The sequence below is a fragment of the Synchiropus splendidus genome, chromosome 12, assembly GCF_027744825.2.
Source record: "Synchiropus splendidus isolate RoL2022-P1 chromosome 12, RoL_Sspl_1.0, whole genome shotgun sequence".
NCBI lineage: Eukaryota > Metazoa > Chordata > Actinopteri > Syngnathiformes > Callionymidae > Synchiropus > Synchiropus splendidus.
In genome coordinates this window covers 10,065,735-10,088,584 of record NC_071345.1, presented here as the reverse complement: position 1 = coordinate 10,088,584, position 22,850 = coordinate 10,065,735, and the positions used below count along the sequence as shown (strand labels likewise).

The 22,850-nt window shown below is 41.8% G+C and overlaps 4 protein-coding genes across 7 annotated transcripts in view; 3 read left to right on the top strand and 1 right to left on the bottom strand.

The window, feature by feature from the left end:
- Positions 1 to 7,144, top strand: part of myom3 (myomesin 3) — a 47,110-nt gene extending 39,966 nt beyond the window's left edge. For all 4 annotated transcript variants that reach the window (XM_053882107.1, XM_053882108.1, XM_053882110.1 and 1 more), the window contains 11 exons: positions 805 to 864; positions 1,331 to 1,398; positions 1,476 to 1,586; positions 2,834 to 2,921; positions 3,043 to 3,081; positions 3,308 to 3,413; positions 5,628 to 5,791; positions 5,866 to 5,902; positions 5,999 to 6,021; positions 6,094 to 6,149; positions 6,297 to 7,144. In XM_053882107.1, the coding sequence (XP_053738082.1) occupies positions 805 to 864; positions 1,331 to 1,398; positions 1,476 to 1,586; positions 2,834 to 2,921; positions 3,043 to 3,081; positions 3,308 to 3,413; positions 5,628 to 5,791; positions 5,866 to 5,902; positions 5,999 to 6,021; positions 6,094 to 6,149; positions 6,297 to 6,566 (1,022 nt within the window). In that variant the 3' untranslated portion in view covers positions 6,567 to 7,144. The remainder of the gene's footprint in view (positions 1 to 804; positions 865 to 1,330; positions 1,399 to 1,475; positions 1,587 to 2,833; positions 2,922 to 3,042; positions 3,082 to 3,307; positions 3,414 to 5,627; positions 5,792 to 5,865; positions 5,903 to 5,998; positions 6,022 to 6,093; positions 6,150 to 6,296) is intronic.
- A 2,170-nt stretch (positions 7,145 to 9,314) lies between these two features.
- Positions 9,315 to 10,314, top strand: fabp10a (fatty acid binding protein 10a, liver basic). Its single transcript, XM_053882114.1, has 4 exons — positions 9,315 to 9,483; positions 9,549 to 9,721; positions 10,035 to 10,124; positions 10,213 to 10,314. The coding sequence occupies exons 1-4, from the start codon at positions 9,417 to 9,419 to the stop codon at positions 10,261 to 10,263; spliced, it is 381 nt and encodes a 126-aa protein (XP_053738089.1). The 5' UTR covers positions 9,315 to 9,416; the 3' UTR covers positions 10,264 to 10,314.
- Positions 10,315 to 11,466: 1,152 nt separating this feature from the next.
- srsf10a (serine and arginine rich splicing factor 10a) lies at positions 11,467 to 15,021 on the top strand. The gene is made up of 6 exons (XM_053882111.1): positions 11,467 to 11,649; positions 12,552 to 12,658; positions 13,421 to 13,522; positions 13,590 to 13,749; positions 14,327 to 14,377; positions 14,447 to 15,021. Exons 1-6 carry the CDS (start codon positions 11,585 to 11,587, stop codon positions 14,709 to 14,711), a joined length of 750 nt encoding a protein of 249 aa, XP_053738086.1. The 5' UTR covers positions 11,467 to 11,584; the 3' UTR covers positions 14,712 to 15,021.
- A 2,085-nt stretch (positions 15,022 to 17,106) lies between these two features.
- Positions 17,107 to 20,615, bottom strand: pnrc2 (proline-rich nuclear receptor coactivator 2). The gene is made up of 3 exons (XM_053882113.1): positions 20,410 to 20,615; positions 19,762 to 19,981; positions 17,107 to 19,680 (listed from the first exon to the last, which is right to left on the bottom strand). The coding sequence occupies exon 3, from the start codon at positions 19,657 to 19,659 to the stop codon at positions 19,183 to 19,185; it is 477 nt and encodes a 158-aa protein (XP_053738088.1). The 5' UTR covers positions 19,660 to 19,680; positions 19,762 to 19,981; positions 20,410 to 20,615; the 3' UTR covers positions 17,107 to 19,182.
- Positions 20,616 to 22,850: the final 2,235 nt, after the last annotated feature.

Genomic DNA, 22,850 nt, shown 5'->3' with positions numbered 1-22,850 from the left:
AATGTTGTTGCTGTCTGTTCAGCGTGAAATGTTGTCTAATGTCCAGATTATGATGCATGTATGAACACTGTAATGAATGAGGACACAATTCTTTCAAACCTTCGCAGCCAGCTTTGATCGGAATGCTCATTGAATGGGAGTTTTACATGAGAAAATCCAGTGATTTTGGAGGCTGCAAAATGGCTGTGTTTCTCACCAGATTTGAAACTGGAATGTACCAATTGGATGTGAAGTTGGATGCATATATAACAGACCTATTTGATGAACCTAACAAAGCAGAAGCAAAAAAAAAAATCTTGACACTTACTGAACGTACTGAATCTTCAACATTGGCAATTTTGTTGGATTTTTTTTTATTTTTTGTATTGTCATAGTTCGACAAATTCTTGATTAATACAATCATAATTTATCAGGTAGTTCACAGCAAGATTCCAAGCTTAAAAAAATCCTAAGTCAGAGATCTACTTATTGGTTAAAGCCCAGTTAAAACACTTTAAATTACTAGATTATTTTATTGAAATGTATTATATTATACGATTGCATTGTCACATTTTTTTTTTCATCATTACTGTAATTATTCCCTGTTATTACATTAATTTTAAACTGACTTATTTTTATATTTTTTATTTTATTTTTTAGGGTTCGTTGGCCTTCAGCCGAAACACATTTGTCGCAATAAAAGTCATCCTTTTATTCACCTGTCTGTGCTTTACATGTATTACGGTGGTTGTCACTCACCTCACCACAACTCACAAAGAAGGAGAAAGAAAAACTGACGACCCAAATGTCCACGATTCCCCGCAGAGTTCCGCGACACTCTGGCCCTGGCTAACGCGAGACGACGCGAGCATCAGAGGAAGTCTGGTGAGTGACCGGCTGACATGAAACATGTATTACAGTCAATCACGGCATCTGTTGCTGCGTCAGGCGACAGCTGCGCTCTTCACATCCAAATCTCATTGTGATGGAAATGAGCAGAGCTGATTTCTGGGCACCACCTGTGTTGCAATGTGGGAACGATGTTACCGTGTTTTCTAACGCCGATGAAGGAACAACTGTGGTTAAACTCAACCCTTTGGAATGATGAGCAAAAGTTAGAGGCTGACCAACTGTTCTGCTCGTTTGTTTGTTAGTTTAAAAAAAAATGAAGACATTGTTTCTTACAGTTTTATACATAATTATTACTATTTATTTATCAATATTTTTAACCTTCATCACATTGCACATGCCACTGCTTTCTACTTTTGCAGTGATAGAGATATTCCAGCAGGTGTCACCATTTCCCTTCATTCGTCTACAGTATTTCTTAAGACCCCATTTTCCGTCCTAGGTCCCTACTTCGATGAATTCTTATCTTGGAGTGTCAGTGAAGACTGTGAAGTGATTTTGAAGTGCAAGGTGAGCTACATATATCAGTGTGACTGACCTTTTCAAACTAAATATGTATGTATTTTCTGCTTTCTGTTTTCTCCAAGGTGACAAATACAAACAAGGAAACAACTCTGAAGTGGTTTAAAGACTCCAAGGAGGTGACCCAGATTGTGTACGACCAGAAGTCCGGCGTCAGCTCCTTTACTATCTCCAAGGTATTGACGTACCACTGGAGGCTGCTGGATTGAACTATACAGTGGTACCTCGGTTCTCGACCACAGTCCATTCCAGACGGCCGTTCAAGAAGCAGTTCCAAGCCTTAAAATAGTCTTTTGTAGGAGTGAATGTAGAGTGTCTGCTGCAGGTGCGCTGTTCCTCTATGTGTGTGGCCGCTGCATGTGGGAGGGGTTGCCGAGTGAGTGACGTCTCTCCAGAAGTGAAGAGGTGCCCGGTGCGTGTCCATCTCTGAATGTGCGCTTCTGTGCAGTTTGGCTGTGACAAAGTCATAAACCAAGTCACGCTCTGTCCCAGACTCGCCTCATCCCTGTCCCAGCTCCAGCCCACAACAGGACATCAAACCCTGGAGTGGAGGTGTGGAGAGCGAGCACCTCCCCTGTGACACTCTACCACGGTCCAGTGCGGAGACAGGAAAGGTTTTACACCTCAATATGAAGAAAAAACAGTCAGTAAATGTAGCTAACGGGACACGTCTGCATACAGAGGCTGAGTTATACACAATAACAAAGCGTGTCGTGGGCCAGCTGATCGGTCTGCACACACTATGTTTTTTCCGGCTTTTTTCGGGGGCGTTCAAGTTCTGGATTATAGTTTGAAATCCAAAGCAAAAAATTCTCGAAATTTTTGTTCGAAGTCCGGGGTGTTCGAAAACCGAGGTACCACTGTATTTGTTTAGGCACCTGTGTCTCAGCCAAGGTGGTTTGTGATCATCCGCATCTGTCTGTTACACAATTAACTCAAAAATAGATGATTGGGTTTTAATTACAGTTTCAGGGGTGTTGGTCGTGAAACAAGGAACAAACAATAACATTTTGGTTTTGTTTCGAATTATCATCTGGATCCACAGATGAAGAGAAGACCTGTAGCTGTCCGTGGTGCTGAAGGAGCTGCAGCCCTTCCTGCTCTCTTTTCAGAACACTACTGGCACCCGTTGTGCTATTGGGCTCATTGCTATTGCATTTACAAATGCTAAAAATTTCACCAAATTACATAGATTTTATTGTTAAAGAGCTTCATGATGGAGGTCTGAACTCTGATTTAGTTTAGGGTCATAACAGAATAACACACACTGGATTAATATTTTTGATAGCACGCGCTCGCCGGGCGCATCAGCACCTTCACAAGCTACCGCCAGTGGATGCCCTCACGCTCTCGACTGCTACCCCACAGCGGCTTTCAACATATATTCAACAGACTATCAAAACCTCCTGTTTGCTTTCCTCAGATCACCAAGAAGGACGAAGGCTCGTACAAAGCTGTGGTGTCCGACAAGCGTGGAGAAGACGTCAGCACCTTAAAGTTAAAGGATGGCGGTGAGCAAATCCCACGACATGACATCAATCCAGCACGACAACAAACCTCATGTTGTGTATTTAAAGACTGAGAAACTGTAATCACCGGCGCAGTATTGAAAAACATATTTTCTATTGGCAGAGTTGGACAAGCTTCTGCAGCAGCTGAGCAAACAATGTGGTGAGTGTTTGACAGTGGAATGGACTTGATCGGCGAAGGATTGTGAGCGGGCCAGTTCAGATAGCAGGTGTGGTGTGTTGTGATAATGACAAAATGGCTTCCAGGCATGTTAATTAACGCTCCTGGGTATTGTTCCTTAACAATGTTTGGGAGCCGCGGCAGATAAGAAAGCTTGTTGTTAATTGCCGCAGAATAATAATAAACAAGCTCTGACTTCTCTCCGCAGCCTTATCAGCCGGTCCGCTGACGGTTCAGGGCACAGCTGAAGGTCTCAAGCTCTCCTGCTCGCTCAAATACTACATTATCAACCTGAAAACCAGCTGGTTCTTCAAGTAAGTACAAAGTGGAACTCTCCGCTTGCTTATCTGCGCTGAAGAAACAGGTCTGGTGATGTTCCAAACCTCAGGTATGGGGCCAGATCAAACCTCCTTCTCACAATCATAATAATAATAACAATAATAATGAAACATAAAAAGGTCTACAGCAGCGCAAACATGGCAAGAAAAAGGAAAACTAGCACTCAGCCAAGCAGCTCACTGGAAATGTATTCATTTATCTATAGTTTAAATCTCTGTAAGCCTTTAAAAAGTTCCGTATGAGTATGAGTGAGGACAAAAGTTGAAGCAGCTCCTGCTGCAGCTCTCTCTTTCTTGATCCTTTTAAAGGTTTGTGGATCCAGACGGTTGCTCAGAGCGACGCCAAATTTTATTTTTAAATATGTATCTCTATTTCCTGACAATTTGTGAGCTCAGAGGTCAGTAGGTGGCGCGCTTGGTTTTAAAATGTTGTGAGGTTTCATTGAAATAGCTGCCTAAGATTATACAGGGGACAGTGCCATCTAGTGTCCTCTGAAAAATAAAAAGACACGGCTTCAAGAAGCCCCATCGACCCATCACCAGTGAGGACCAACGATGAGGTTGTGCTTTTATTATAACTCACTTTTGATGGGAAAAGTGATGAACTTTGGAATATCGACTGAGGACACAGTCGCTGAGCCGTCTTCATTTTCATTCTGACAAGACCCGGTTCGGGATGACTGGCAATGGTATTCTATTTTTACAGTGAAGCGAGACGTAACAAAATATTCTGAAAATGTAAGATATATCACGGTCAGTTTCAAACTTAAATATGTGCCGCTGGTTTCAACCTTAAGGAAAGATGAAGCTTTCACGACTTTTGAGAGCATGATGTGGGTCAGTTCAGCGCTGCAGTATCATCCCCTGTGGAGTATTCTTATTACAATTTTAATAAAAACCAATGGGACACAAGAGTCAACTGCTTCATGCAACAATTCAAGATCATGTTAGGAGTCAGATTTCCAGCCATTTATGAGCTCCAGCCTCAGGCTCCTGGCATCACTGATACATTTGTTTAAGCTCTATTTATCATTCAGAAATATTAAACTCTCGCAGCAGCGGGAACGTTTCTTCATCCCAAAAGTTTCCATTTCATAGCTTTTCCTCATTTCATAAACATTCAGCTCAAGTTCTTGTCATTGTTTTGTTGAATAATCTATGCCTAGTTATGCTTCATGAATTTGTCAGACAAGGATAAGACAACTTTTCTCAAGTTTGTCTTCGGGTTTTTTAGGAGCAGAAAAAAGGGAAAGCGGTCTGAGTCCTGTAAAATCACGGTGTAGCTTTCACAGATGGTGACATAAAAGATTCCATATTCATGTTTTTCTTGCGGCATGCCAGATGGCCTGGAGTGAAGTTGGAATGCTGCGCAAATGAGCTGCGGGGCAGCCGAGTTTTATACACAAGATAAAACCCTTAATGACAAAACTGGTTTAACACACTCGGTTCGGTTTGACAGAACAGTTGGGACTGAAAATGACATTGAAACTTTGTCAGAGTTGAAAAACATACTGTTCAGTTTTTTCTGTCTATTTTTATTGTGTGTATTTTAAATTGGAAAACAAGGAATTCAAATAGTAGAAGATGAACAAGGGGTCGCATAGAGAGTGTATAACGTTTTATTAAACTGAGGAGTGGCCATAGATGTCTCAATAAAAACTAGTAAACACATTTTTTATGTTATCGCAGTCTCAACAGATATTTCTCCGATAGCGCAATGGCTTCATCTGCTGGAAATATTAAGAACTGCAGCTCATTGGAAACGAAATAAACTACTTATTCATATCTATATTGGCCGCATATTAGCCAGTAATTCAGCATTTTTAAGTATTATTAGTGTCTTGTTAAGAATGGAAATAAACATAAATAAACAATTGATTCGTTTTAACGGTTAATATGTGTTACCGAATTTCTTCAGATTATTATTAGGATTTAGACGTGTTGGATTTCACTTCAACAGTTCTTACTGTTCACAGAAGAGATTAAATTTCCTTTACATTTGTGATGTCGCATGGATTGGGATCAGCATCTATAGCTCTCAGACAATGCTTCTCTGAATAAAAATGGATTCATATTCACGATGCAGGGTATTTTTCTCCCCAAGGTGGGGCTTTTTTCTGTGTCTGGGAATGTACACTTTATCATAGAAGCAATGAATTGTGACCCAGTTCACGATGTATTTCCCTGCAGAGAGAAGAAGATAAATCAAGACTCCAGGATGAAACCAGGAAGCAGCACTCAAAGTGTTTGGATTGAAATCTTAGACCCCACGGAGAAGGATAAAGGCAAATACACCCTGGAAATGTTTGATGGCAAGGAGACACACAAGCGTTCTCTGGACTTGTCAGGACAAAGTACGCATAAAAATTACTTTTTTTGGACCCAAACAATGTGTCTAAGTTGAAGTGTAACTGTTATCCGTTCACAGTTTTTGACGACGCCATGCTGGAGTATCAGAGGTTGAAGTAAGTCATAATAATGACACTAAACTTTGTTAGGAAGAAAACATTCAAAAAAATTAATACTAGAGAAATAATACTGAAACGTTTTGCTTCACACAGGCAAGAAGCTCTGATTAACAAGCGTAAGTTACCCGCTTCTTCGTTCTTTCTCCAAATACTCCAGTGGGAGGTTAACCGTGACATTTTTGCTACAGGCCGCGCCAAGGTGACCAAGGGTCTGCCTGATGTGGTGGCCATCATGGAGGGAAAGGTCAGACAAGATGCAGGCTCTGAAACAAACAAAAAAAAAAAAAACCTTTAAAAAAAAAAAGCTTTAAAAACCTTACGTAACTGAAAGTTCTATTTGAGTCACTTCTGCTGCTGCTCAATCTGAACCTCCCCTCCTCTTCACCCTCAGTCCCTCTGTCTGACCTGCTTCATCGAAGGAGATCCCAACCCAGAGATCACGTGGTTTCGAAACGACAAAGAGATCCTGAACGAGGACCAGTTCGTCATCACGAAGGAGCCCAAGTGCAGCACCATAACCATCAACGACGTCAACACTGAGAATTCGGGGAAATACAGCATTTTTGTGCAGAACAAGCACGGCTCCGAGACGGAGAACGTGACCGTGAGCGTGTACAAACACGGAGAGATGCCTCCTGCTAACGCCGTGGAGATGAGCTGAACGGCAAAGCTAATGCCTTCATCAGTATAATCCTGTCATCAACTGTTGCTTGACATTTAGATTTTCCGCTCCACTCCAGGGTGAAAGCTGCTGCTTAAACAATATTATAAACTAAAACACACTACCTGGTTATTGGAATTAAAAAATGCAAATCACTTTTTGAGGGGAAGAAAGAAAGAAGATTCTGGCCGTGGCTACGTTTGGTTGAGCAGGTGCACGGGATGAGTGTAAACAGTCCACCGGGTCATTAACCCACAGATGGGCTCACCTTTGGAGGGTCAATGGCACACAGAGACGGTCCGTTTCAAGATAAATGCTGCAAATTTAAACCCTCGACTATTTCATAATCTGTTTCATAATAATCATAATCTGCCTCCTCTGCCTTGTCGTTACAGTTGCCGTTTTTTAAAGCGACCGATAATTTGCTTTAAATATATATGAGTAACAAACCATGATAAAAATATATATATATTTGTTAATGTTCAGATTCATCTGAATATATAATATCTGTTAAATAAATCATAATATATATTAAATACAGCTAGGTCACAAGGGCAACCTGGTACCTGATACACAAACTTAAAAAAAAATACTACCAGTCTATTAAGATTCACCTGGTATTTATTACATATAGTTTTGCAATTCTCTCAATGTTTGCCGCATAGTTACTGAGGTCAGAAGGTCACACACCTCTGGGGGTTTGTTTGAAGTCAGACTTTTAGATGTTTTACAGCAAGATCACTTGACTTCAGTAAGGTTTTTTTCTGCGTACACACAAAGTGAGAATATATTCTCTATAGGGGCAAAATACATTTTAAAAATGTGTCCCAGGTAGAACATCCACTGCCATGAATATTGAATTTAGGGGGTTTAAGGCCTACATTTTGTGTGTTCATCCATTTATTCTCCATGCAGAGTGGCATTGGCAATCAAACCCAAAGGCGTTTTACTGGGTTGAAATTGTCATTGCATGTTTCAAATCTAAATAATAATAATAATACAAATAGTGTGTTTCATGATAGTGGTTATACTGAGAAGAAAGCTGACAGACGAGTTTTCATCACCGTTTCTAAAGTAGGTTTTCTACAAAGAAGGTACTTCATTCATTTTTGGTGTCAACTTTTTATATATTTGAGGGTGAAATAATGAAGGTGAATTTGAATTGCAATTTTGGAAAGTGCATTATGTCCATCGTGTCTACAGACAGAAGGTGTAAGTGCAAGTTACATATGTGAATGAATGTCCGACGCTTCCGTCTGTGTTTGAAACAAGGCTTAATGATGATGATTTTACAATTTAACATGAAATGATTGGGTGTATGTGAATATAAACATGCTATTCTTTTGTCTGATCTGGACAAAAATAACCCCATCAAGTTGCTGTTTGTTTGTGTTTGTTATCCTCTGGAAATTAAGACTTGGATGTCACCCTGCAGCTGTTGACATAGACTGGGCGTATCTGCGTGTACCCAGCCATGCGAGCTCAACAAGAACTGTTTCACATATTAGATTCCAAAAACTCCAGTTTAATGGTTGTCACTTTAACTCAGCTGAGACAAAGCAGTTGGTTGTCACTTTGGCCACAGAATGCTATAAACTTGAGAAGACCAAACCGGAAACCAAGACCAAGACTTTGGTGGTATAAGACCAAGTCAGTATTCAGATCCATTACTCACTGCAATGATAGATAGATAGATAGATAGATAGATAGATAGATAGATAGATAGATAGATAGATAGATAGATAGATAGATAGATAGATAGATAGATAGATAGATAGATAGATAGATAGATAGATAGATAGATAGATAGACAGATAGATAGACAGATAGATAGATAGACAGATAGATGGATAGATACATACATACATACATACATACATAGATAGATAGATAGATAGAAGACAGACAAGACAGACAGAGATAGACAGACAGACAGATAGATAGATAGATAGATAGATAGATAGATAGATAGATAGATAGATAGATAGATAGATAGATAGATAGATAGATAGATAGATAGATAGATAGATAGATAGATAGATAGATAGATAGATAGATAGATAGATAGGTCCTTTAGAAGTATATGAATGCACCATATGGCTTTATGCAGGCACTATGAGGTGAGGAGCAGAGCTCCGGTGCCCCCTATTGACAAACCACTCTCTGTTTTTAATGGGGAGACAAGACCCCACATAGTTTATATGTCGTTCATTGCATGACCTTGCAGAAGATTGGTCTTGAAGACTAGAGCACTAGAACCCACCACAGTCTGGCGATGTAATAGCACTATAATATGTTTTAAATTGCGGAATTATGATCTGATTATCTGTTTTCCTAATGGAAAATTCTGAAATTCTCTGTGACACTACTAAGAGCACAGGGCGACAGTTCAACCCTGAGGGCCCCAGGAGGACATCCATCCACATCTTCTTTGGCAAGATACAAATACATAATGCAAATGACATATTTTGAAAGGTAAATAGGAGCACTCCTTACCCTCTGATACAATTCATGAAAAAAGTTAATGCCTTGAACAGACACAACTCTTCATCATCACCGTGCAGGCCACAGCCCACGTATCTATTTCTCTTATCAGTAAAGCAATTGAACATGTGACATGAATCCCTCTCTGCTCCAAGCTGATGTTACTCAGGAGAGAAGTAAGTGAACTCTAGGCTGTTCAAACAGCAGCGATTACTCCAGGTTTGTTTGTTAACAATTACCCAGTCCTGGGGCATCACTGCCGCGGTATAAGAAGAGGAGGCTGCGACGTCCACCTCCACTTTGTGTTGAGCTTCACCCAGCTGCCACAGCCTCCAGCCCCTGGCTAAAGGAGAACCTCCAGTAAAAATGGACTTCAGCGGAACATGGCAGGTCTACGCTCAGGAGAACTACGAGGAGTTCCTTAAAGCTATGGGTGAGCCGAATAATCTGAATGAAATGTGAAATGGTTTATTTACAATCTTCACTGGGTCGAGACAGAGCTGCCAGCAGATATCATCAAGATCGCCAAGGACATCAAGCCCATCACTGAGATCAAGCAGAGCGGCATGGACTTCGTCGTCACCTCAAAGACCCCCGGAAAGACTGTGACTAACTCCTTCACCATCGGCAAGGAGGCTGAAATTACCACCATGGACGGCAAGAAGCTCAAGGTTTGCAACGAAAATGCATTTATTTTAAAATGGTTTTCAAAACTTGTTTCAAAGAGCGGTTTTGTGCAATCCTTCAGTCACGCAATGGAATCGTAATGTGGGTAGTTGGGTGAGGAATTCCTTGGCAAAACAAGTGGTAATACTTGCTCTCTGTAAACTTAGAAAACAAAACTGAACCAAAGTTGCATTCAGTTCTAACGTTTTACATTACAAATTTAAATTAAAATCTCATTTCAGTGATCAACAAGAACTTTCATTTGCGAGGTTCAGACTGAGCTGAGTTGAATTTATAACTCTCTCTTGTGTCCCGCAGTGCATCGTCAAAATGGAGGGTGGGAAACTGATTTGCGACACCGACAAGGTCCACCACATGCAGGAGATCAAAGGAGGAGAGTTGATTGAGGTGATTCATCTTCACTTGCGGCTTTATTCGACTGATCCTGCTGTTTATTCATACTCACTTTGCTTATTTGTCTCCCATTTTGCGCCAGACTTTGACCACAGGCTCCACAACTCTCATCAGGAAGAGCAAAAAAATGTAAACTGAGCAGTTTGGAAACTTGTTTATTTAAAATAAAAGTGCTGCTTGATAAGTGTGGTTTCTGTACACAACTTTGTGGTTATTAACCATGAAAGAAGTACATGCAAAGGCTGAATGCATTATATTTTGCAAAAGAAAGGCCAATGTACTGTTCGATGGGGTAACTTCAAAATGTCGCATCAGTAGAAAAGATGGGAAACAGTGAAGAGCCCGAATCACCCTCCTCCCACTCAATTTATTTTTTTGTTTGTGAGAACAACATCATCCTGTCACAGCGAGAAAGAGAACAATACCACTAAGCTGTTTCACGATCATCTTGTTTGACTAAGCTGACATTTTGGAGAGGAAATTGGCCCTCAAATGAGACTGTCAGGTTTAGCTTCATTGTGTTCAAGTTAACCTGAGGTACACCTGTGTTGTGTTCTGGAATGACTCCAACTCTCCGGGCTTCAGCAGCGTTTGGCAGATATTTAATTGCAGCCTGAATTTCTGCTTCATGACAACGCTCTAACACAGTAAAACTTGCATGAGGTCAAAGGATCAACATAACAGAAGGTCTATTGTTGTTTTGTTTTCACATATTCTTTCTGTTATATCATACAGACAATAAATGGGTTGCAAGTTAGAGATGAAGTTTTTTTAATAATATGAATAAAGATTACTTCACATCGTGACGGGAAAAAAAACAGTCTTAGGTGAATTAGTGTAGACAAAAACACAGCCAATCTGCTTAATCGAAACAGTTGGGTTCCAGGGTTGCGTGCGATCAAACTGAGGAACGCCTAACCAAGTTATGAAAATAGACACAGAGTTGCTCTACCTACGCCGTTGGCAAACTGTTAGATGATACCAGCTTCCTTGTGTCTTGTGACTCACTGGTTTCTTCATCTAGTAAGTCACCGATATTCGGGGCTGTGTGAGTGTTAAAAACTTGCTGGTAAAAATCAGAATCAGACTCAGCTTTATTGCCAATGTCAGTGAGGGTGCCACCAAATAAGAAAGTGCTTCGGTACATACAATTTCATACAATTATATTATATGAGTTTTTTTAATCCTCCAATTCAGGATTTTGTTTATAAATCAAGAAAACGCGATCGAGTAATGTCGTAGTTATTGTTGTTGTAGTGTTGTCCTCACGGGCTTCCGTACTAATCTGCTATTTAAGATTGTTGACGTCAGTTCTCTCCGAGCATGCGCAGTGAGTGTCTCACGTCCACCACGTAACCATCTGCAGCACGTATTTCTACTCGCTGGAGGGAGAACTACAACTAAGAACCTCGTCGAGGCTGCCACTCTTTCAGTCGCAACAGAACCGCGATAGAATGGCTCGTTATCTGCGCCCTCCCAACACGTCTCTCTTTGTGAGAAATATTGCCGACGAGTCCAGGTTGGTTGTTACACCGTATCGGTACACGCGCATGGCGTCGCTAACAGCATGCTATGGTCGCTACTCAAAATGGCGTCTTCGATTGGCGAATGTAAGAAAGCGCTGGCGACAGTGTTTTTGACCTCTCTCACTGTTAAACCCAGCATTGAGTGTGTGTACATAAGCAGTTTCACGTCCAATTCTATTAGTGTTCTAGACGCATTTTGTAGGTTTCCGTCGCTACTTGTTTTATGTGCCTTTAGCTAATACTCGGCAATCTGTGCTGTTTACACATAACGAATGTGATTATAAGTCGGATGTTTCGCATTGATTTCAAGCACTGGTCGCTAAAGATTCATGTTTAGATTGCGCGTTATTTCTAATTCTATTTTTTGTATGTTCAATACAAAATAAATTATTTATTCAAACTTTATTTTATTGACGCTTGCGACGATCGAAGTAGTTATGAAGCTGCGCAGTACACACGATTCTTAACACCCATTGAACAAAAACGTTGCTTTAAGCCTTGTCTAATGCATATAGCCAATGTGGTGTTTGCTCTGTTAAAACAGTGGTAGGGCTCGTGAGTTCCGTGTGTGAACCTTCCTTGTAATGTACTCAACATGCAGCAAGTTACCGACTTTCACATCAGTCACATGTCCACTCTGCCAAAGGCGTTTACTGTCAATTTACTTAGGCATTAATGTGAACAGTATTCGAGCCAGTGAAGGGTGTGGAGTTGATTTCTTTCACTTGTGTTTGTAATGCATGTTTGTGACGGATTTTCCATGTGTTGTGCAGCCCTGACTCTAACACAAGTGTGTTGTGTGTGAGGGCACCTGATTTGATCAAAACACAGTCGCTGTCATGTGCTGTGTTCGCACAACCAGGCCAATAAATGTGCTTATTTCATGACACTTTAGGCCAGAGGATTTACGACGCGAGTTTGGTCGTTATGGACCTATTGTAGATGTCTACATTCCACTTGACTTCTATACACGACGGCCCAGAGGATTTGCATACATTCAATATCCTTTATTCTTTTCATTTTGGAGTTTCCAGGTTCCTTCAATGTTTTCTCCACAACTTGGAGGGATTTTTTTTTATATACATTTTTTTTTTCGTAAAACACTTGTTGAATTCAGCTTTACGATCACCCCTAACCTTGATTTCTTCTGTTGTTGCCTTAGAATGTTAAAGATACATTTCTGGAGACCCCTCACCAAAGAAAAGTTGAAAGGCGGTTGTAGAGTAGATTCAAGCCAAAGACACCCAGGCGACAAGCTGTAGTGGGAATTGGAAAAATAAAGAGAGCAAAAGCATGAAGATACAAAGAGGAGAAAAGCAAAGAACCCAGGCTTCCATTTTCTACCAAAGGGAAGAAAAGCAAAGTGTTTATTGGGCAAAGACAAGCAGGAACCTTCCAAGTTCTTCTGCCAAGACAATAAAGAACTCAAGCATATTAAAGGTAACAAGCCAAACACTTTGTATCCTACAAAATCTGATCACCATCAGTATTTGTATGTGTTCACAGTCTGAAATCACAACTGGGCCAACTTGATTTTTTTTTACTGTTAATTACATCAGGAATGACTGAGGACAATCGTATTTCAAGAAATAATTCCCTAATTCTCACTCCACTGATCTCAGTCTAGTCGCTGTAGCATTCATTGACTGAACTGTTCCCGTGTACTGCAGCCCTGTCTCTGTCAATGTTGTGCATGTGTATTCTTCTTCCCACCCCCTACTTGTCGATTCGTATCAATGAAAAGTCCTTAACAACTCAGCACATTCGAAGATGTCCGGGATGCAGAGGATGCACTTCACAACCTGGACCACAAATGGGTCTGCGGTCGCCAGATCGAGATTCAGTTCGCACAGGGAGATCGTAAAAGTAAGGCTCGGGTCGGGCGTTGTTGTGCTTTGGCTGTCGGTGTCTGATGGCTTCCTGGTTTCTGCAGCTCCAAACCAGATGAAAACCAAGGAGCGGCACTCACCACGGAGCTTCTCACGTTATGATGACGACAGGGACAGCCGCCGTCGCCGTTCCAGGAGCCGCAGCTATGATCGCCGCCGATCCAGGAGCCCGTCCTATGAACGTCGACCTCGTCGATCTGAAGGGTAAGTTGAGAAGAAAGCTCAGCATCATTTGACTTTGCTGGGTATGGACCAAGTCTGACTCGGTAACCGTGGTAACTGACTAGCTTGGTTGGGAAAAAAAGGGATGGACATCCCCTGAAGACTCATATCTTACCCTGTCCTGACAATGTTTGTGGGCTTGTGATCAGTGACTGCGATGGTACAGAGGAGTACCTTTGAAAGATTGTTTTGTTTATTGAATTTAAAGGGTCAAGTCAATAACCGAAAATGAGGTCACTGCCCTCACCTTTAGAAAAGGAAATTTATAACTAATTGATAATAACTTTGTTGGTTCATGTGGAGGTCCTGCATTGTGTCGTAATAGCCATAAAGATTTGAGGCTTACAGAAAGCTCTATGATTTAATGGAGTTTTCAGTGTGATGTCATGCGTCACATCAGTGTTCTTCCAAAAAAGAACCACCATGACGAGCCCAGTTTGGACCCAACTTCAGGGCGGAGGTCCTCGTACTTGGTTGCGGTTATAATTGAGCGAACCAAAGAATGAGTTCCACAGTAATGCAGCATCTTGATGAACCCGTTTTGTCCTGCTCCCTTCAGCTCTCGTCCGTACAGCAGGCACAGACGAAGCAGGAGCCACGAAAATGAGAAGTAAGCGTGTTCATCTGCATGCCATGTTGCCTGTCACTGGAAACATACTGAGTTTTCTTTCTCCGACAGTCGGTACCGAGGTCCACCACGTGACCAGCCGAGGACCCACCACGAGCAGGCATCCCGCAGCCGCTCACAGTCCCACTCCCCATCCCCCTCAAGGTCCAAGCCCAGAGCTAAAAAGCACCAGTCCAAGTCCCAGAGCCCAGCTGAAGAGTTCCAGCCCACCTCCAGCTACCATAAAGAGGCCGCCGGCCGCTCCCCATCCCGCTCCTACTCCAGATCCATGTCTCGGTCCCGCTCTCGCTCCAGGTCCTGGGCTGGACGCCACTAGCCTGATGTTTGAGAGAATGTTTTGTTCCACTTAGCAGGTTTATTACTAGCAGTGCTCGGGGTCTGAGTTGTTTTACGTTTTTATAAAAGGGACGTGAGCTGTGTGTCAGATCCATTGTTTTCTCTTTTGTAGATGGATTGTGGACAGAAGACTTTAGGCTTTTCTTGTTTGATGCAAGCAGTTGTCAAGGTGAATATTTTTGGATGGGTTTACGGAAAGTGTCATTGTCAATATTTTTGTACTTTGAGTTGGTCTTGTTTGCATTTATACAGTTGTCCCATTTACAAACGGTAATAAAGTCTGGCATCCACTATTGAAATGGCAGTTTGGGTTCTTCTGTCCAAGATCAGTGTCTATGACATTGGAATGAAGCCTTAGATCAGGGCTCTCTAACTGATCCCCAAACTCAGTGGGTGCAGGTTTTCCTACCAACTGATCAAGAGGACACCTTTTCACCAATTTCAGCCTGCTGCTGTTTGTTTCAGATAAATCTGATTGGTTAAACTGTGTTTACTTGGAACCGACGGCAGCCCTTCTGAGGACTGATTTGAGACCCTTTACCTCAGATCAAGTGCCTTACTGCATTTCCATTTGCTAGAATGGAATCGCATTCCTGATCCAGGTTGTGTACGTCTGTGCTGCTGTGGGGCAGGGAGACTAGTTACAGTGGGTCTCAGACTGATCCATGTAAGGGCTGCAGTGGGTGCACACACAAATCAAGGTCACCTTGTCACCAATCAGTTGTGTCAGAACACATCCGTTATCAGTCTTTTGCTAGTTGTTAAAGCTGACACCTGATTGGATAACCTGTGTGCTTGTTTGGCTGGAACAAATACCCACCCCCTCGTGACGTGCGGGTGGGAGGAAAGTGGAAGAACCTAAATTGACTAACCACAAATCATTCTGAATACATTATATATGTATATACCTAAGCCTGACATTATTAATACCCCTATCAAAAACAAGGTATTCCTTGTTTTTTTTCAGTTACACATTGGTATTTCACCTTAGAGTTGACATAAATAATATAAGACCGATAGCCACAGGATATTCAAACAAACCGTCGTCTCTGAGGGTCTGAGTTTGCATTTTGTTCTTTAACCAGTTTTCAGACAGTTGACTTGCTTCTGACATTTCAGTCATTTTCGTGTCAACACAAAACTTGCCATGGCAAAGACCAAAGAGCTCAGTGAGGACATGAGAACGTGCATTGTAAATGCTAAAAAGGAAGGAAAGGGCTACAAAAAATGCCAAACAATTTCAGGTGGCAGTAGCAACGGTGCAAAGTATAATCCGGAAGTACCAAAAATTTCACACCGTCAAAAACCTCAAAGGATGTGGACGGAAGTCAATAGTGTCACCTGGGCCTGCCAGAAAGATCAAGTGGGATGTTGAAAACAATCCAACAACCCCTACTAAGGCTGTTCTGAAGGAAATGAGTTTGGGTGGTGTGACTCAAGACTGTCAAGGCAGACACTCCAGCAAGTACTGCACCAAAGTGGCCTCTATGGACGTCAACCAAGGAAGACCCCTCTGCTTCAACCAAAGCATGTAAAAGCTCGCTGTAAAGAAAGATCAAAGCTTCTGGTTGTCTGTTCTACATGGAACCTCAACCATGTTTAACAGTTGAGGTTCCATGTTTAACAACGACCATGGAGGTGGAAGTATAATGCTGTGGGGCTGCTTTTCTGCCAATGGACCTGGCAGCTTGGTTAAAGTGGAAGGAATCATGAGGAAAGAGCAGTACATCAAGATTCTTCAAGAAAACCTCAAGAAGGTAGCAGAGAACCTGGACCAAGGGGAGCATTGGACCTTTCAGCAGGACAATGATCCAAAGCATACGTTGAAGGTGGTGGAGAAATGCTTCCAGGACAATGATATTAATGTTATGAAGTGGCCAAGTCAAAGTCCCGATTTAAACCCCATCGAGAACCTTTGGATAGAGCTCAAGAAACGGGTGGCAGCACGGACCCTCCAAGCTCAAAGATCTGGAAACATTTGCAAAGAAGGAATGGTCCAAATGTCCTGTCGACATGTGCAAGAAGCTTGTGAGCAAAAGCAAGGGGTTTGCAACTGAGTATTGAGGCAGGGTACGAATAATTTTGGACAGATGTTTATTTACATTTTTTTTTAATCTTAAATAAATTGGTTATGGCTTCTGTCTTCCTTGTGTGTCCTATTTAAGTAAAATCTGAAGCAATATACTAATGTGTAAAAATATTATATATATATATTATACCCTTCAAGAACCTATATCAACTCATGAACATAACTCAATGTTGGTGTGTTCTGAAACCTTCTCATATCAAGTCATGTAATTTTGTATTGGTGTGGTGGAAACAACTGAAGATCTGAGCAACCAAAAACACTGAATAAAACACATGAAAACAGGAAGTGGGGGGAGGGAAAGGGGATTTATTTTTTTTTTGTTTGAGTTTTGTTTTCAAATCACAAGTGCAACAACTGCTTCTGTTTTCAGTCACTAATTCATACCAATTTTTAACAGGGCATATTTTCTTTTCAAATACAATGACAGTTTACTGAGGGGACAAATTCAAAGCCAATTCATTACAATTTTCAAATTTAGCCACAGGAGACTTGTCCGCGCAGGACTCAGACTTAAAACAACAATGATGTACATGAACAACCTGAGGACCAACTTCAACCTTAGCTGGCGGAAGAACAGCTCCAAATTGAAAATGGTCCTCCTTGAAATTTGGTCATTTTGAAAGTGGACAGTCAACAAACAAAGTCAGATTTGAGCATGGGCTTCAACCTAGGCACAAAGATCAATGCAAGACATGAAATCCATACAGCAGCAAGTCTCCTCAATTCCAATTAAACTTGATTTTAGTTTTAAGCTCTCAGCATTTTTCAGCCTGCACCGCAGACTACAAAACAATAAAAAAACCCATGTGCAAGATCTCTGGAAAGATACAACAGTGCAGGGCATGAAAGAATGCTGTAGGCAGATTTGTTTTGTTTTTTTTTTTAACAAAAATATTCTTCAGCATTGAAGTCAAGACATGAACGTAGCACGCCTTATACATTCAGTGTTATTACTAAAAATACTTTTGTTGCTCAAGCCTCAAACATTGGCCTGAAAATGTACATATGCTACAAGTACTTTACACATTTCATTATTTACATGGCTCTCGCACATGTTTTGTCGATTTAGACTGGCTATAAAAACAGCTTCAATTCTGCAAAGGGAAACCAAAAGTGCCGCAATAGAAGAACTCTAGAAAGGTGAGAATCCACTGGAAGATAGTCCATCGCGCCTCTATCACCGTGATAGCATTCCGACCTGTAACTCACTGAAAAGAAATAACTGATTGCAGTGCAAGAATAGGCAGAGGCAGCAAGTGTCTCTTGATTCTTAGCGATAGTCAACCGTAGGGACCCACTTGTAAACACGCGTGCCTTTTGTCGACTGTCAGTCCTTTGGGTCGTGACACTCAGATCTGCCTTTATTTAACAAATGTAGGCAGCCAACAGAACCAGACATCTGATGTGGACCAAGTCACACTCAGTCCAATTGCAGAGTCTGGTCCTCTTCCGCACATTGGCTCCAGAACATTGTGTCCTGAACAGGCAGAGTCTGAGGCACTACAACAGTGCTCATCAGGACATGAAGCAGCAACCCTGGGGAAAAAAAAAACGCTCCCTCCAGCCAATAATTGCTTTGGTTACACTCAGCATCACAAACAACTTCTTCAACCACAACGAAAAGAGGGCACAATAAATGCTATGACAGAGTGCTACAGGCTTCGGAGCAGCCCAGCTCCCATAGTGCATCTGCGCACAGCGCAATAAAAAAGTATGGGAGCGGACCGTCTGATGCCTGCTTGCCACGGTTCTTTTATCACACTTCGGTTTGAGGTTAAAACTTCTGACCTGACTCACTACAGCTTATATCCGGTAAAATGCTTTTCCCTGCAGAATTGCAGTCAAGTGCCCTAAAACATCCCAAAACAAAGCACAAACTAAAAAAAAAGTATTCGTGGAAAGAGAGACTACAAAGTAGCTACACATTTCTGCCGTTGAGGTCCTGACATATTGAGAAGAAAAACGTTGGTCCAGAGAAGTGGACTGTAATGATTGGAAGGGGCGGAGTTACCTGATCGGGAGGGGGGGGTGTAAAAATAAATTTGGGATTAGGCGCACTTGATCTGCTTTAACAGCCGGACTAAAAAGAGCAAAACAACAAGTACAAAGGGTATCCAGTTCATCGTCAATCACAAAAGTGGACCCACTGAGGGCACTCCTCCACTAGCAAGGCTGCAATGTGGTAATAGTCTAAAATTACTTTCTCTTTAAATAAAAAACAAGATCTGAAGCAAAATGTTTGCCAAACCTTGTATGCTCACTGGTTTTTAAAAAAAAGTATTACGACACTACACCGTTCCTGGTGGGGGACTTGCCTCGCTAGAGTCCTGGCTCGATCTCAGAAATCAGTGGCGGCCTTCCCTCAGGCTTGCACCTTGAGGAGGCTCTTCAGTTGGAAGGCCATCATCTCCCTGTTGTCACAGGAGCTCATTGGGAAAGACACCCAGTGGCTGGGAGGTTTGGGCAAGACGCTGGGCGACGGCGGTTCACTGAACTTGGGCCCAGCGTAGCTGGGACTCCCCTGTGTGGCCAGGAGTGTGTTGAGATGAGACACGGCGCCCTCCCAGTTCTGATCGTAGTTGGTGGCAAAACGGACAGATGTGCTCTTCTCTGCAGACGCGGCCTGCCGCGCCTCCGGGGATCTGAGGTAAGCTGCGCCTTTGTCACTCCTGCGGTGACCATGGTGGTGAAGGCCCCCTGCTCCTGCTGCAGATGCTGCTACCGTCGATCCGTTCTGGTCACGACCTCTTGGCTTCGCCCGGCCAAGCTGGTGGTTCTTCTTAGCTAGTGGCCGTTCTGGGTGGGGAACTGGAATGTTGTATCTCTCTCCACCTCCCATTCTTGAAGTTCTGTGTGTCACCTAAATTAGGTTCGGGATTAGATGATGTAAATAGAACGGACGTGAGCCACAGATAAACAAGAGCTCTCGCCACTTGCTCACCTCTTTGTTGTCAGAAAGTGGACTGAGCCGAGATCCCTCTTCAGTCTTTCACCTCCAACCGGGCCCCAGGTCCTCGAAGTAGCTTTTTGTCTACTTCTCGCTGCACTATTGTGTCCAGCAAGATCTGAGGTTTTCATGTGCCAATGAGCGTTGTTTACTCGTGGAGCCGAGCTGAACATCAATTCACCTCGGCACACGATGCTCCTCGAAGCCGTGTATCCTGTAAATGGAGCCACAGGTCAAACATCGATGACATCAACACACACAAAAAAAATACATAAAACATCATATTAAAACGTTTTTCAAAAGTCTAAAAATTAAATAAAGCATTTTTATTTGATGAACTTGGCGTTAAAATGTATTTTAAGTGTCATTTCCGTCGGAAAAAAACACTATGAACGAACTGCGTGTTGTTGTCGCACTTGCTTCCTGGAGCAGCTGCCGCTCCTGCTTCATTGTTCTCTTTCGACAGCGCTTTAAACCAATAACATCGAATAAGACGCATCTGCAAGTACGATTTTAAGCAGTGTCGATAAACGTTTTCCGGACCAAATGCGGAGCTACGCATTCTAGGTCAGTCGACTTTGGCAGGAAATCAAAACAAAGAAAACAGTACTCAACATGGCGTCGAGGGCAAACTGGACTTACCGACTTCGACTGGCTCTGTAGCAGAAGCCCTTCCACAGACAAACGATATGAATATAGAATAGGTTGAGATCCTTCGGTGGAAATTGCAGGAAGCACAGTTTCGCTATATTTCCTTCAATTCCGTCGCTCTCCGAACTCGTCGATGTGAAACGACTCGACACTCCCTTCCTCTTCTGTCTCCGTCTGAATTGCAACAAAATGGAATCTACAGTCCTGCTATGTAGCTTGGCCGAGCTTAGAGCCGACCAATCCGATGGCAGGGAGAATCCGGCTAACCAATCGCCATCGAGAGTGCCAGACACGTACACGCCTGTTGTCCGACCGGTGACGTCAATCTCTGCACGTCCGCGGACTTCTTTTGTTGCGCTTTTTCCTGACCAAAACAAGAAAACAGTCCTCGACTTCAACCTCCCAACGGCAAAAGCAGGACACGGAAAACCACCTCTATTGTGTTTTGATCACACACGAGCGTTCGGAAATCAATAAGAACCGCTGTTGTTATGTTATGTAATTCTGGAAAAGCCTTTAAATAATTACTGTAAACATCGAGCGATGTGTTTGGAAGTCACTGAACGGATGAAGTTGACATAAGTAAGCGGATCGTGTGGATAAAACTCGAGCGATTTGGGTCTGCCGCAACAGGCGGTGACAGCCCATCCCCCAATGAAGAAAACAACAGACTGACTTTGATATATTCTTCGTGTTAAAGTCATCAATATTCGTTACTGAACAGCACCTGTTTCATAAACAAATGGATCAGTTTAGTTGTTCGAGTCAGCCGCCGGACGTCATTGAGTGGTCGTAAAGAAACAAATGGTTTACGACGTGCCTCCTGCTTCTGTGTCCACTGACCAACCGCACAATTCATATACTGTGTTTTGGGTCAAGACCCGTGTGAAGCCCAACTCCAAACGTACAGTATTGATTTATCCCAAAGTGTGTTTTGTTTGAACTTTATTAAGTTGTGTGTCTCCTTTTCCCACTTAATGCAAGAGTTTCTTTGTTTATTTAATTTATTTAAATAAAGGCTCAAAGCCACCTTCTATTATTGTATTGAACAGAACCTAATTGTTATTCCAAAAATATTTAACTAAACTAAAACAAATTCATAATTAATTGTTTTTATTTTATTTTTCGTGAAGCCCTTTGTGTGCATTAGACAATAAGACAAATAGTTGATCAGTTTTGTTTTCACTATAGTTTTATTCATCTTTAGTTGATCTACCTGTATCATGCCACGTATCATGCCACTGTGGTTATTTCATTTATGTTTCTTATTATGACTTACAATAACTGTGAAGTAAGTTTGAACTGAAGATTATTCTTCCCTCTGTAAACTTGGTTCACAGGGCCAACTTGTCCCGGGACACTAACACGGCCTGGCACAGACTGTTGCGCAGACCTCAAGGTCTTTTCAGCTATATCTCAAAAAATGAAGCTGGAAAGAATGTGCGTCTGTCTATGCAGGTGTTTGTTATCCTCTGGACTGTCAGACAATTCTGTTGTTTTTTTTTAATCAATATTTTTCGAGTAAAGGCAATTAAGAAAAGAAAACGTAAATTGTATTTAAGTCACCTTTAGAAATACTTTCCATCTTTAGTTTCCACTTCTAAAGTACTTACACATGTTTCCAGTACGACTGATTTTACTAATTTTATCTCACACCAAATTGGATAATTGAAGTGCTGTGAGCTAAATCCACAGTCAGTGTGGCACACACCTCTTAACTCAGTATCAGGAAATGTTGTGCAACAGTGTCTACGTCACTTCTGCGATTAAAGCCATGGAAGGACACTCCCTGAAGCCGAGCAGCCAAAAAGGGGGTGGGCATATCAAGAGTTCACTATGTATGGAAAGTAGGTCGCCGTGGCTTCTGTAGGTCACATCGAACACAGGAGGGGCTTTGATATCTATTTTTGACCACAGACGTTCAGCATGTAAATATAACAGAACTGACTACACTTTTTTTAAATCTCCGATCTCATGGAACTTTTTGTGTGTTTTTGTGGTGTGATGAAACTGTCTGAACTCATCATTGGGTTTTTGAGTGAGATGAAACTTACAGTTTCACAGCATGAAAAAAGGAACACCAACGCATATAAATTATCCGTGGATGTTTCCCACAAGCGTGTGAGACGATCCTTCATTGACTTTCAAAGGCTCATAAATGTCAAAGGTCCTTGGGCCAAAAGTCAGGAAAGGTTGTTGTAATTGTAAAGAAGTCAGTTATTGAGCTGATGTGTGAGATCAAATTAAAATTGAGTGACTGTTTCTTTTTAAATACATAACAAGAGGCCAACATTTGTCACCACCAACCCTCGCCTTTTTTGTTTGTTTGTGTGTGTGTATATATATATATATATAATATATATATATATATATATATATATATATATATATATATATATATATATATATATATATATCCAGTTTGGGGCTGA

What these genes read in the sequence shown, in the direction of transcription:
- fabp10a (XM_053882114.1), top strand. Translation starts at nt 9,417, where the DNA reads ATGGACTTCAGCGGAACATGGCAGGTCTACGCTCAGGAGAACTACGAG. An exon ending in GGAGTTCCTTAAAGCTATGG is followed by an intron (nt 9,484 to 9,548) that starts GTGAGCCGAATA and finishes GGGTCGAGACAG; the next exon opens with AGCTGCCAGCAGATATCATC. An exon ending in TGGACGGCAAGAAGCTCAAG is followed by an intron (nt 9,722 to 10,034) that starts GTTTGCAACGAA and finishes TGTGTCCCGCAG; the next exon opens with TGCATCGTCAAAATGGAGGG.
- pnrc2 (XM_053882113.1), bottom strand. Translation starts at nt 19,659, where the DNA reads ATGGGAGGTGGAGAGAGATACAACATTCCAGTTCCCCACCCAGAACGG.
- srsf10a (XM_053882111.1), top strand. Translation starts at nt 11,585, where the DNA reads ATGGCTCGTTATCTGCGCCCTCCCAACACGTCTCTCTTTGTGAGAAAT. An exon ending in AATATTGCCGACGAGTCCAG is followed by an intron (nt 11,650 to 12,551) that starts GTTGGTTGTTAC and finishes ATGACACTTTAG; the next exon opens with GCCAGAGGATTTACGACGCG. An exon ending in CGACCTCGTCGATCTGAAGG is followed by an intron (nt 13,750 to 14,326) that starts GTAAGTTGAGAA and finishes TGCTCCCTTCAG; the next exon opens with CTCTCGTCCGTACAGCAGGC.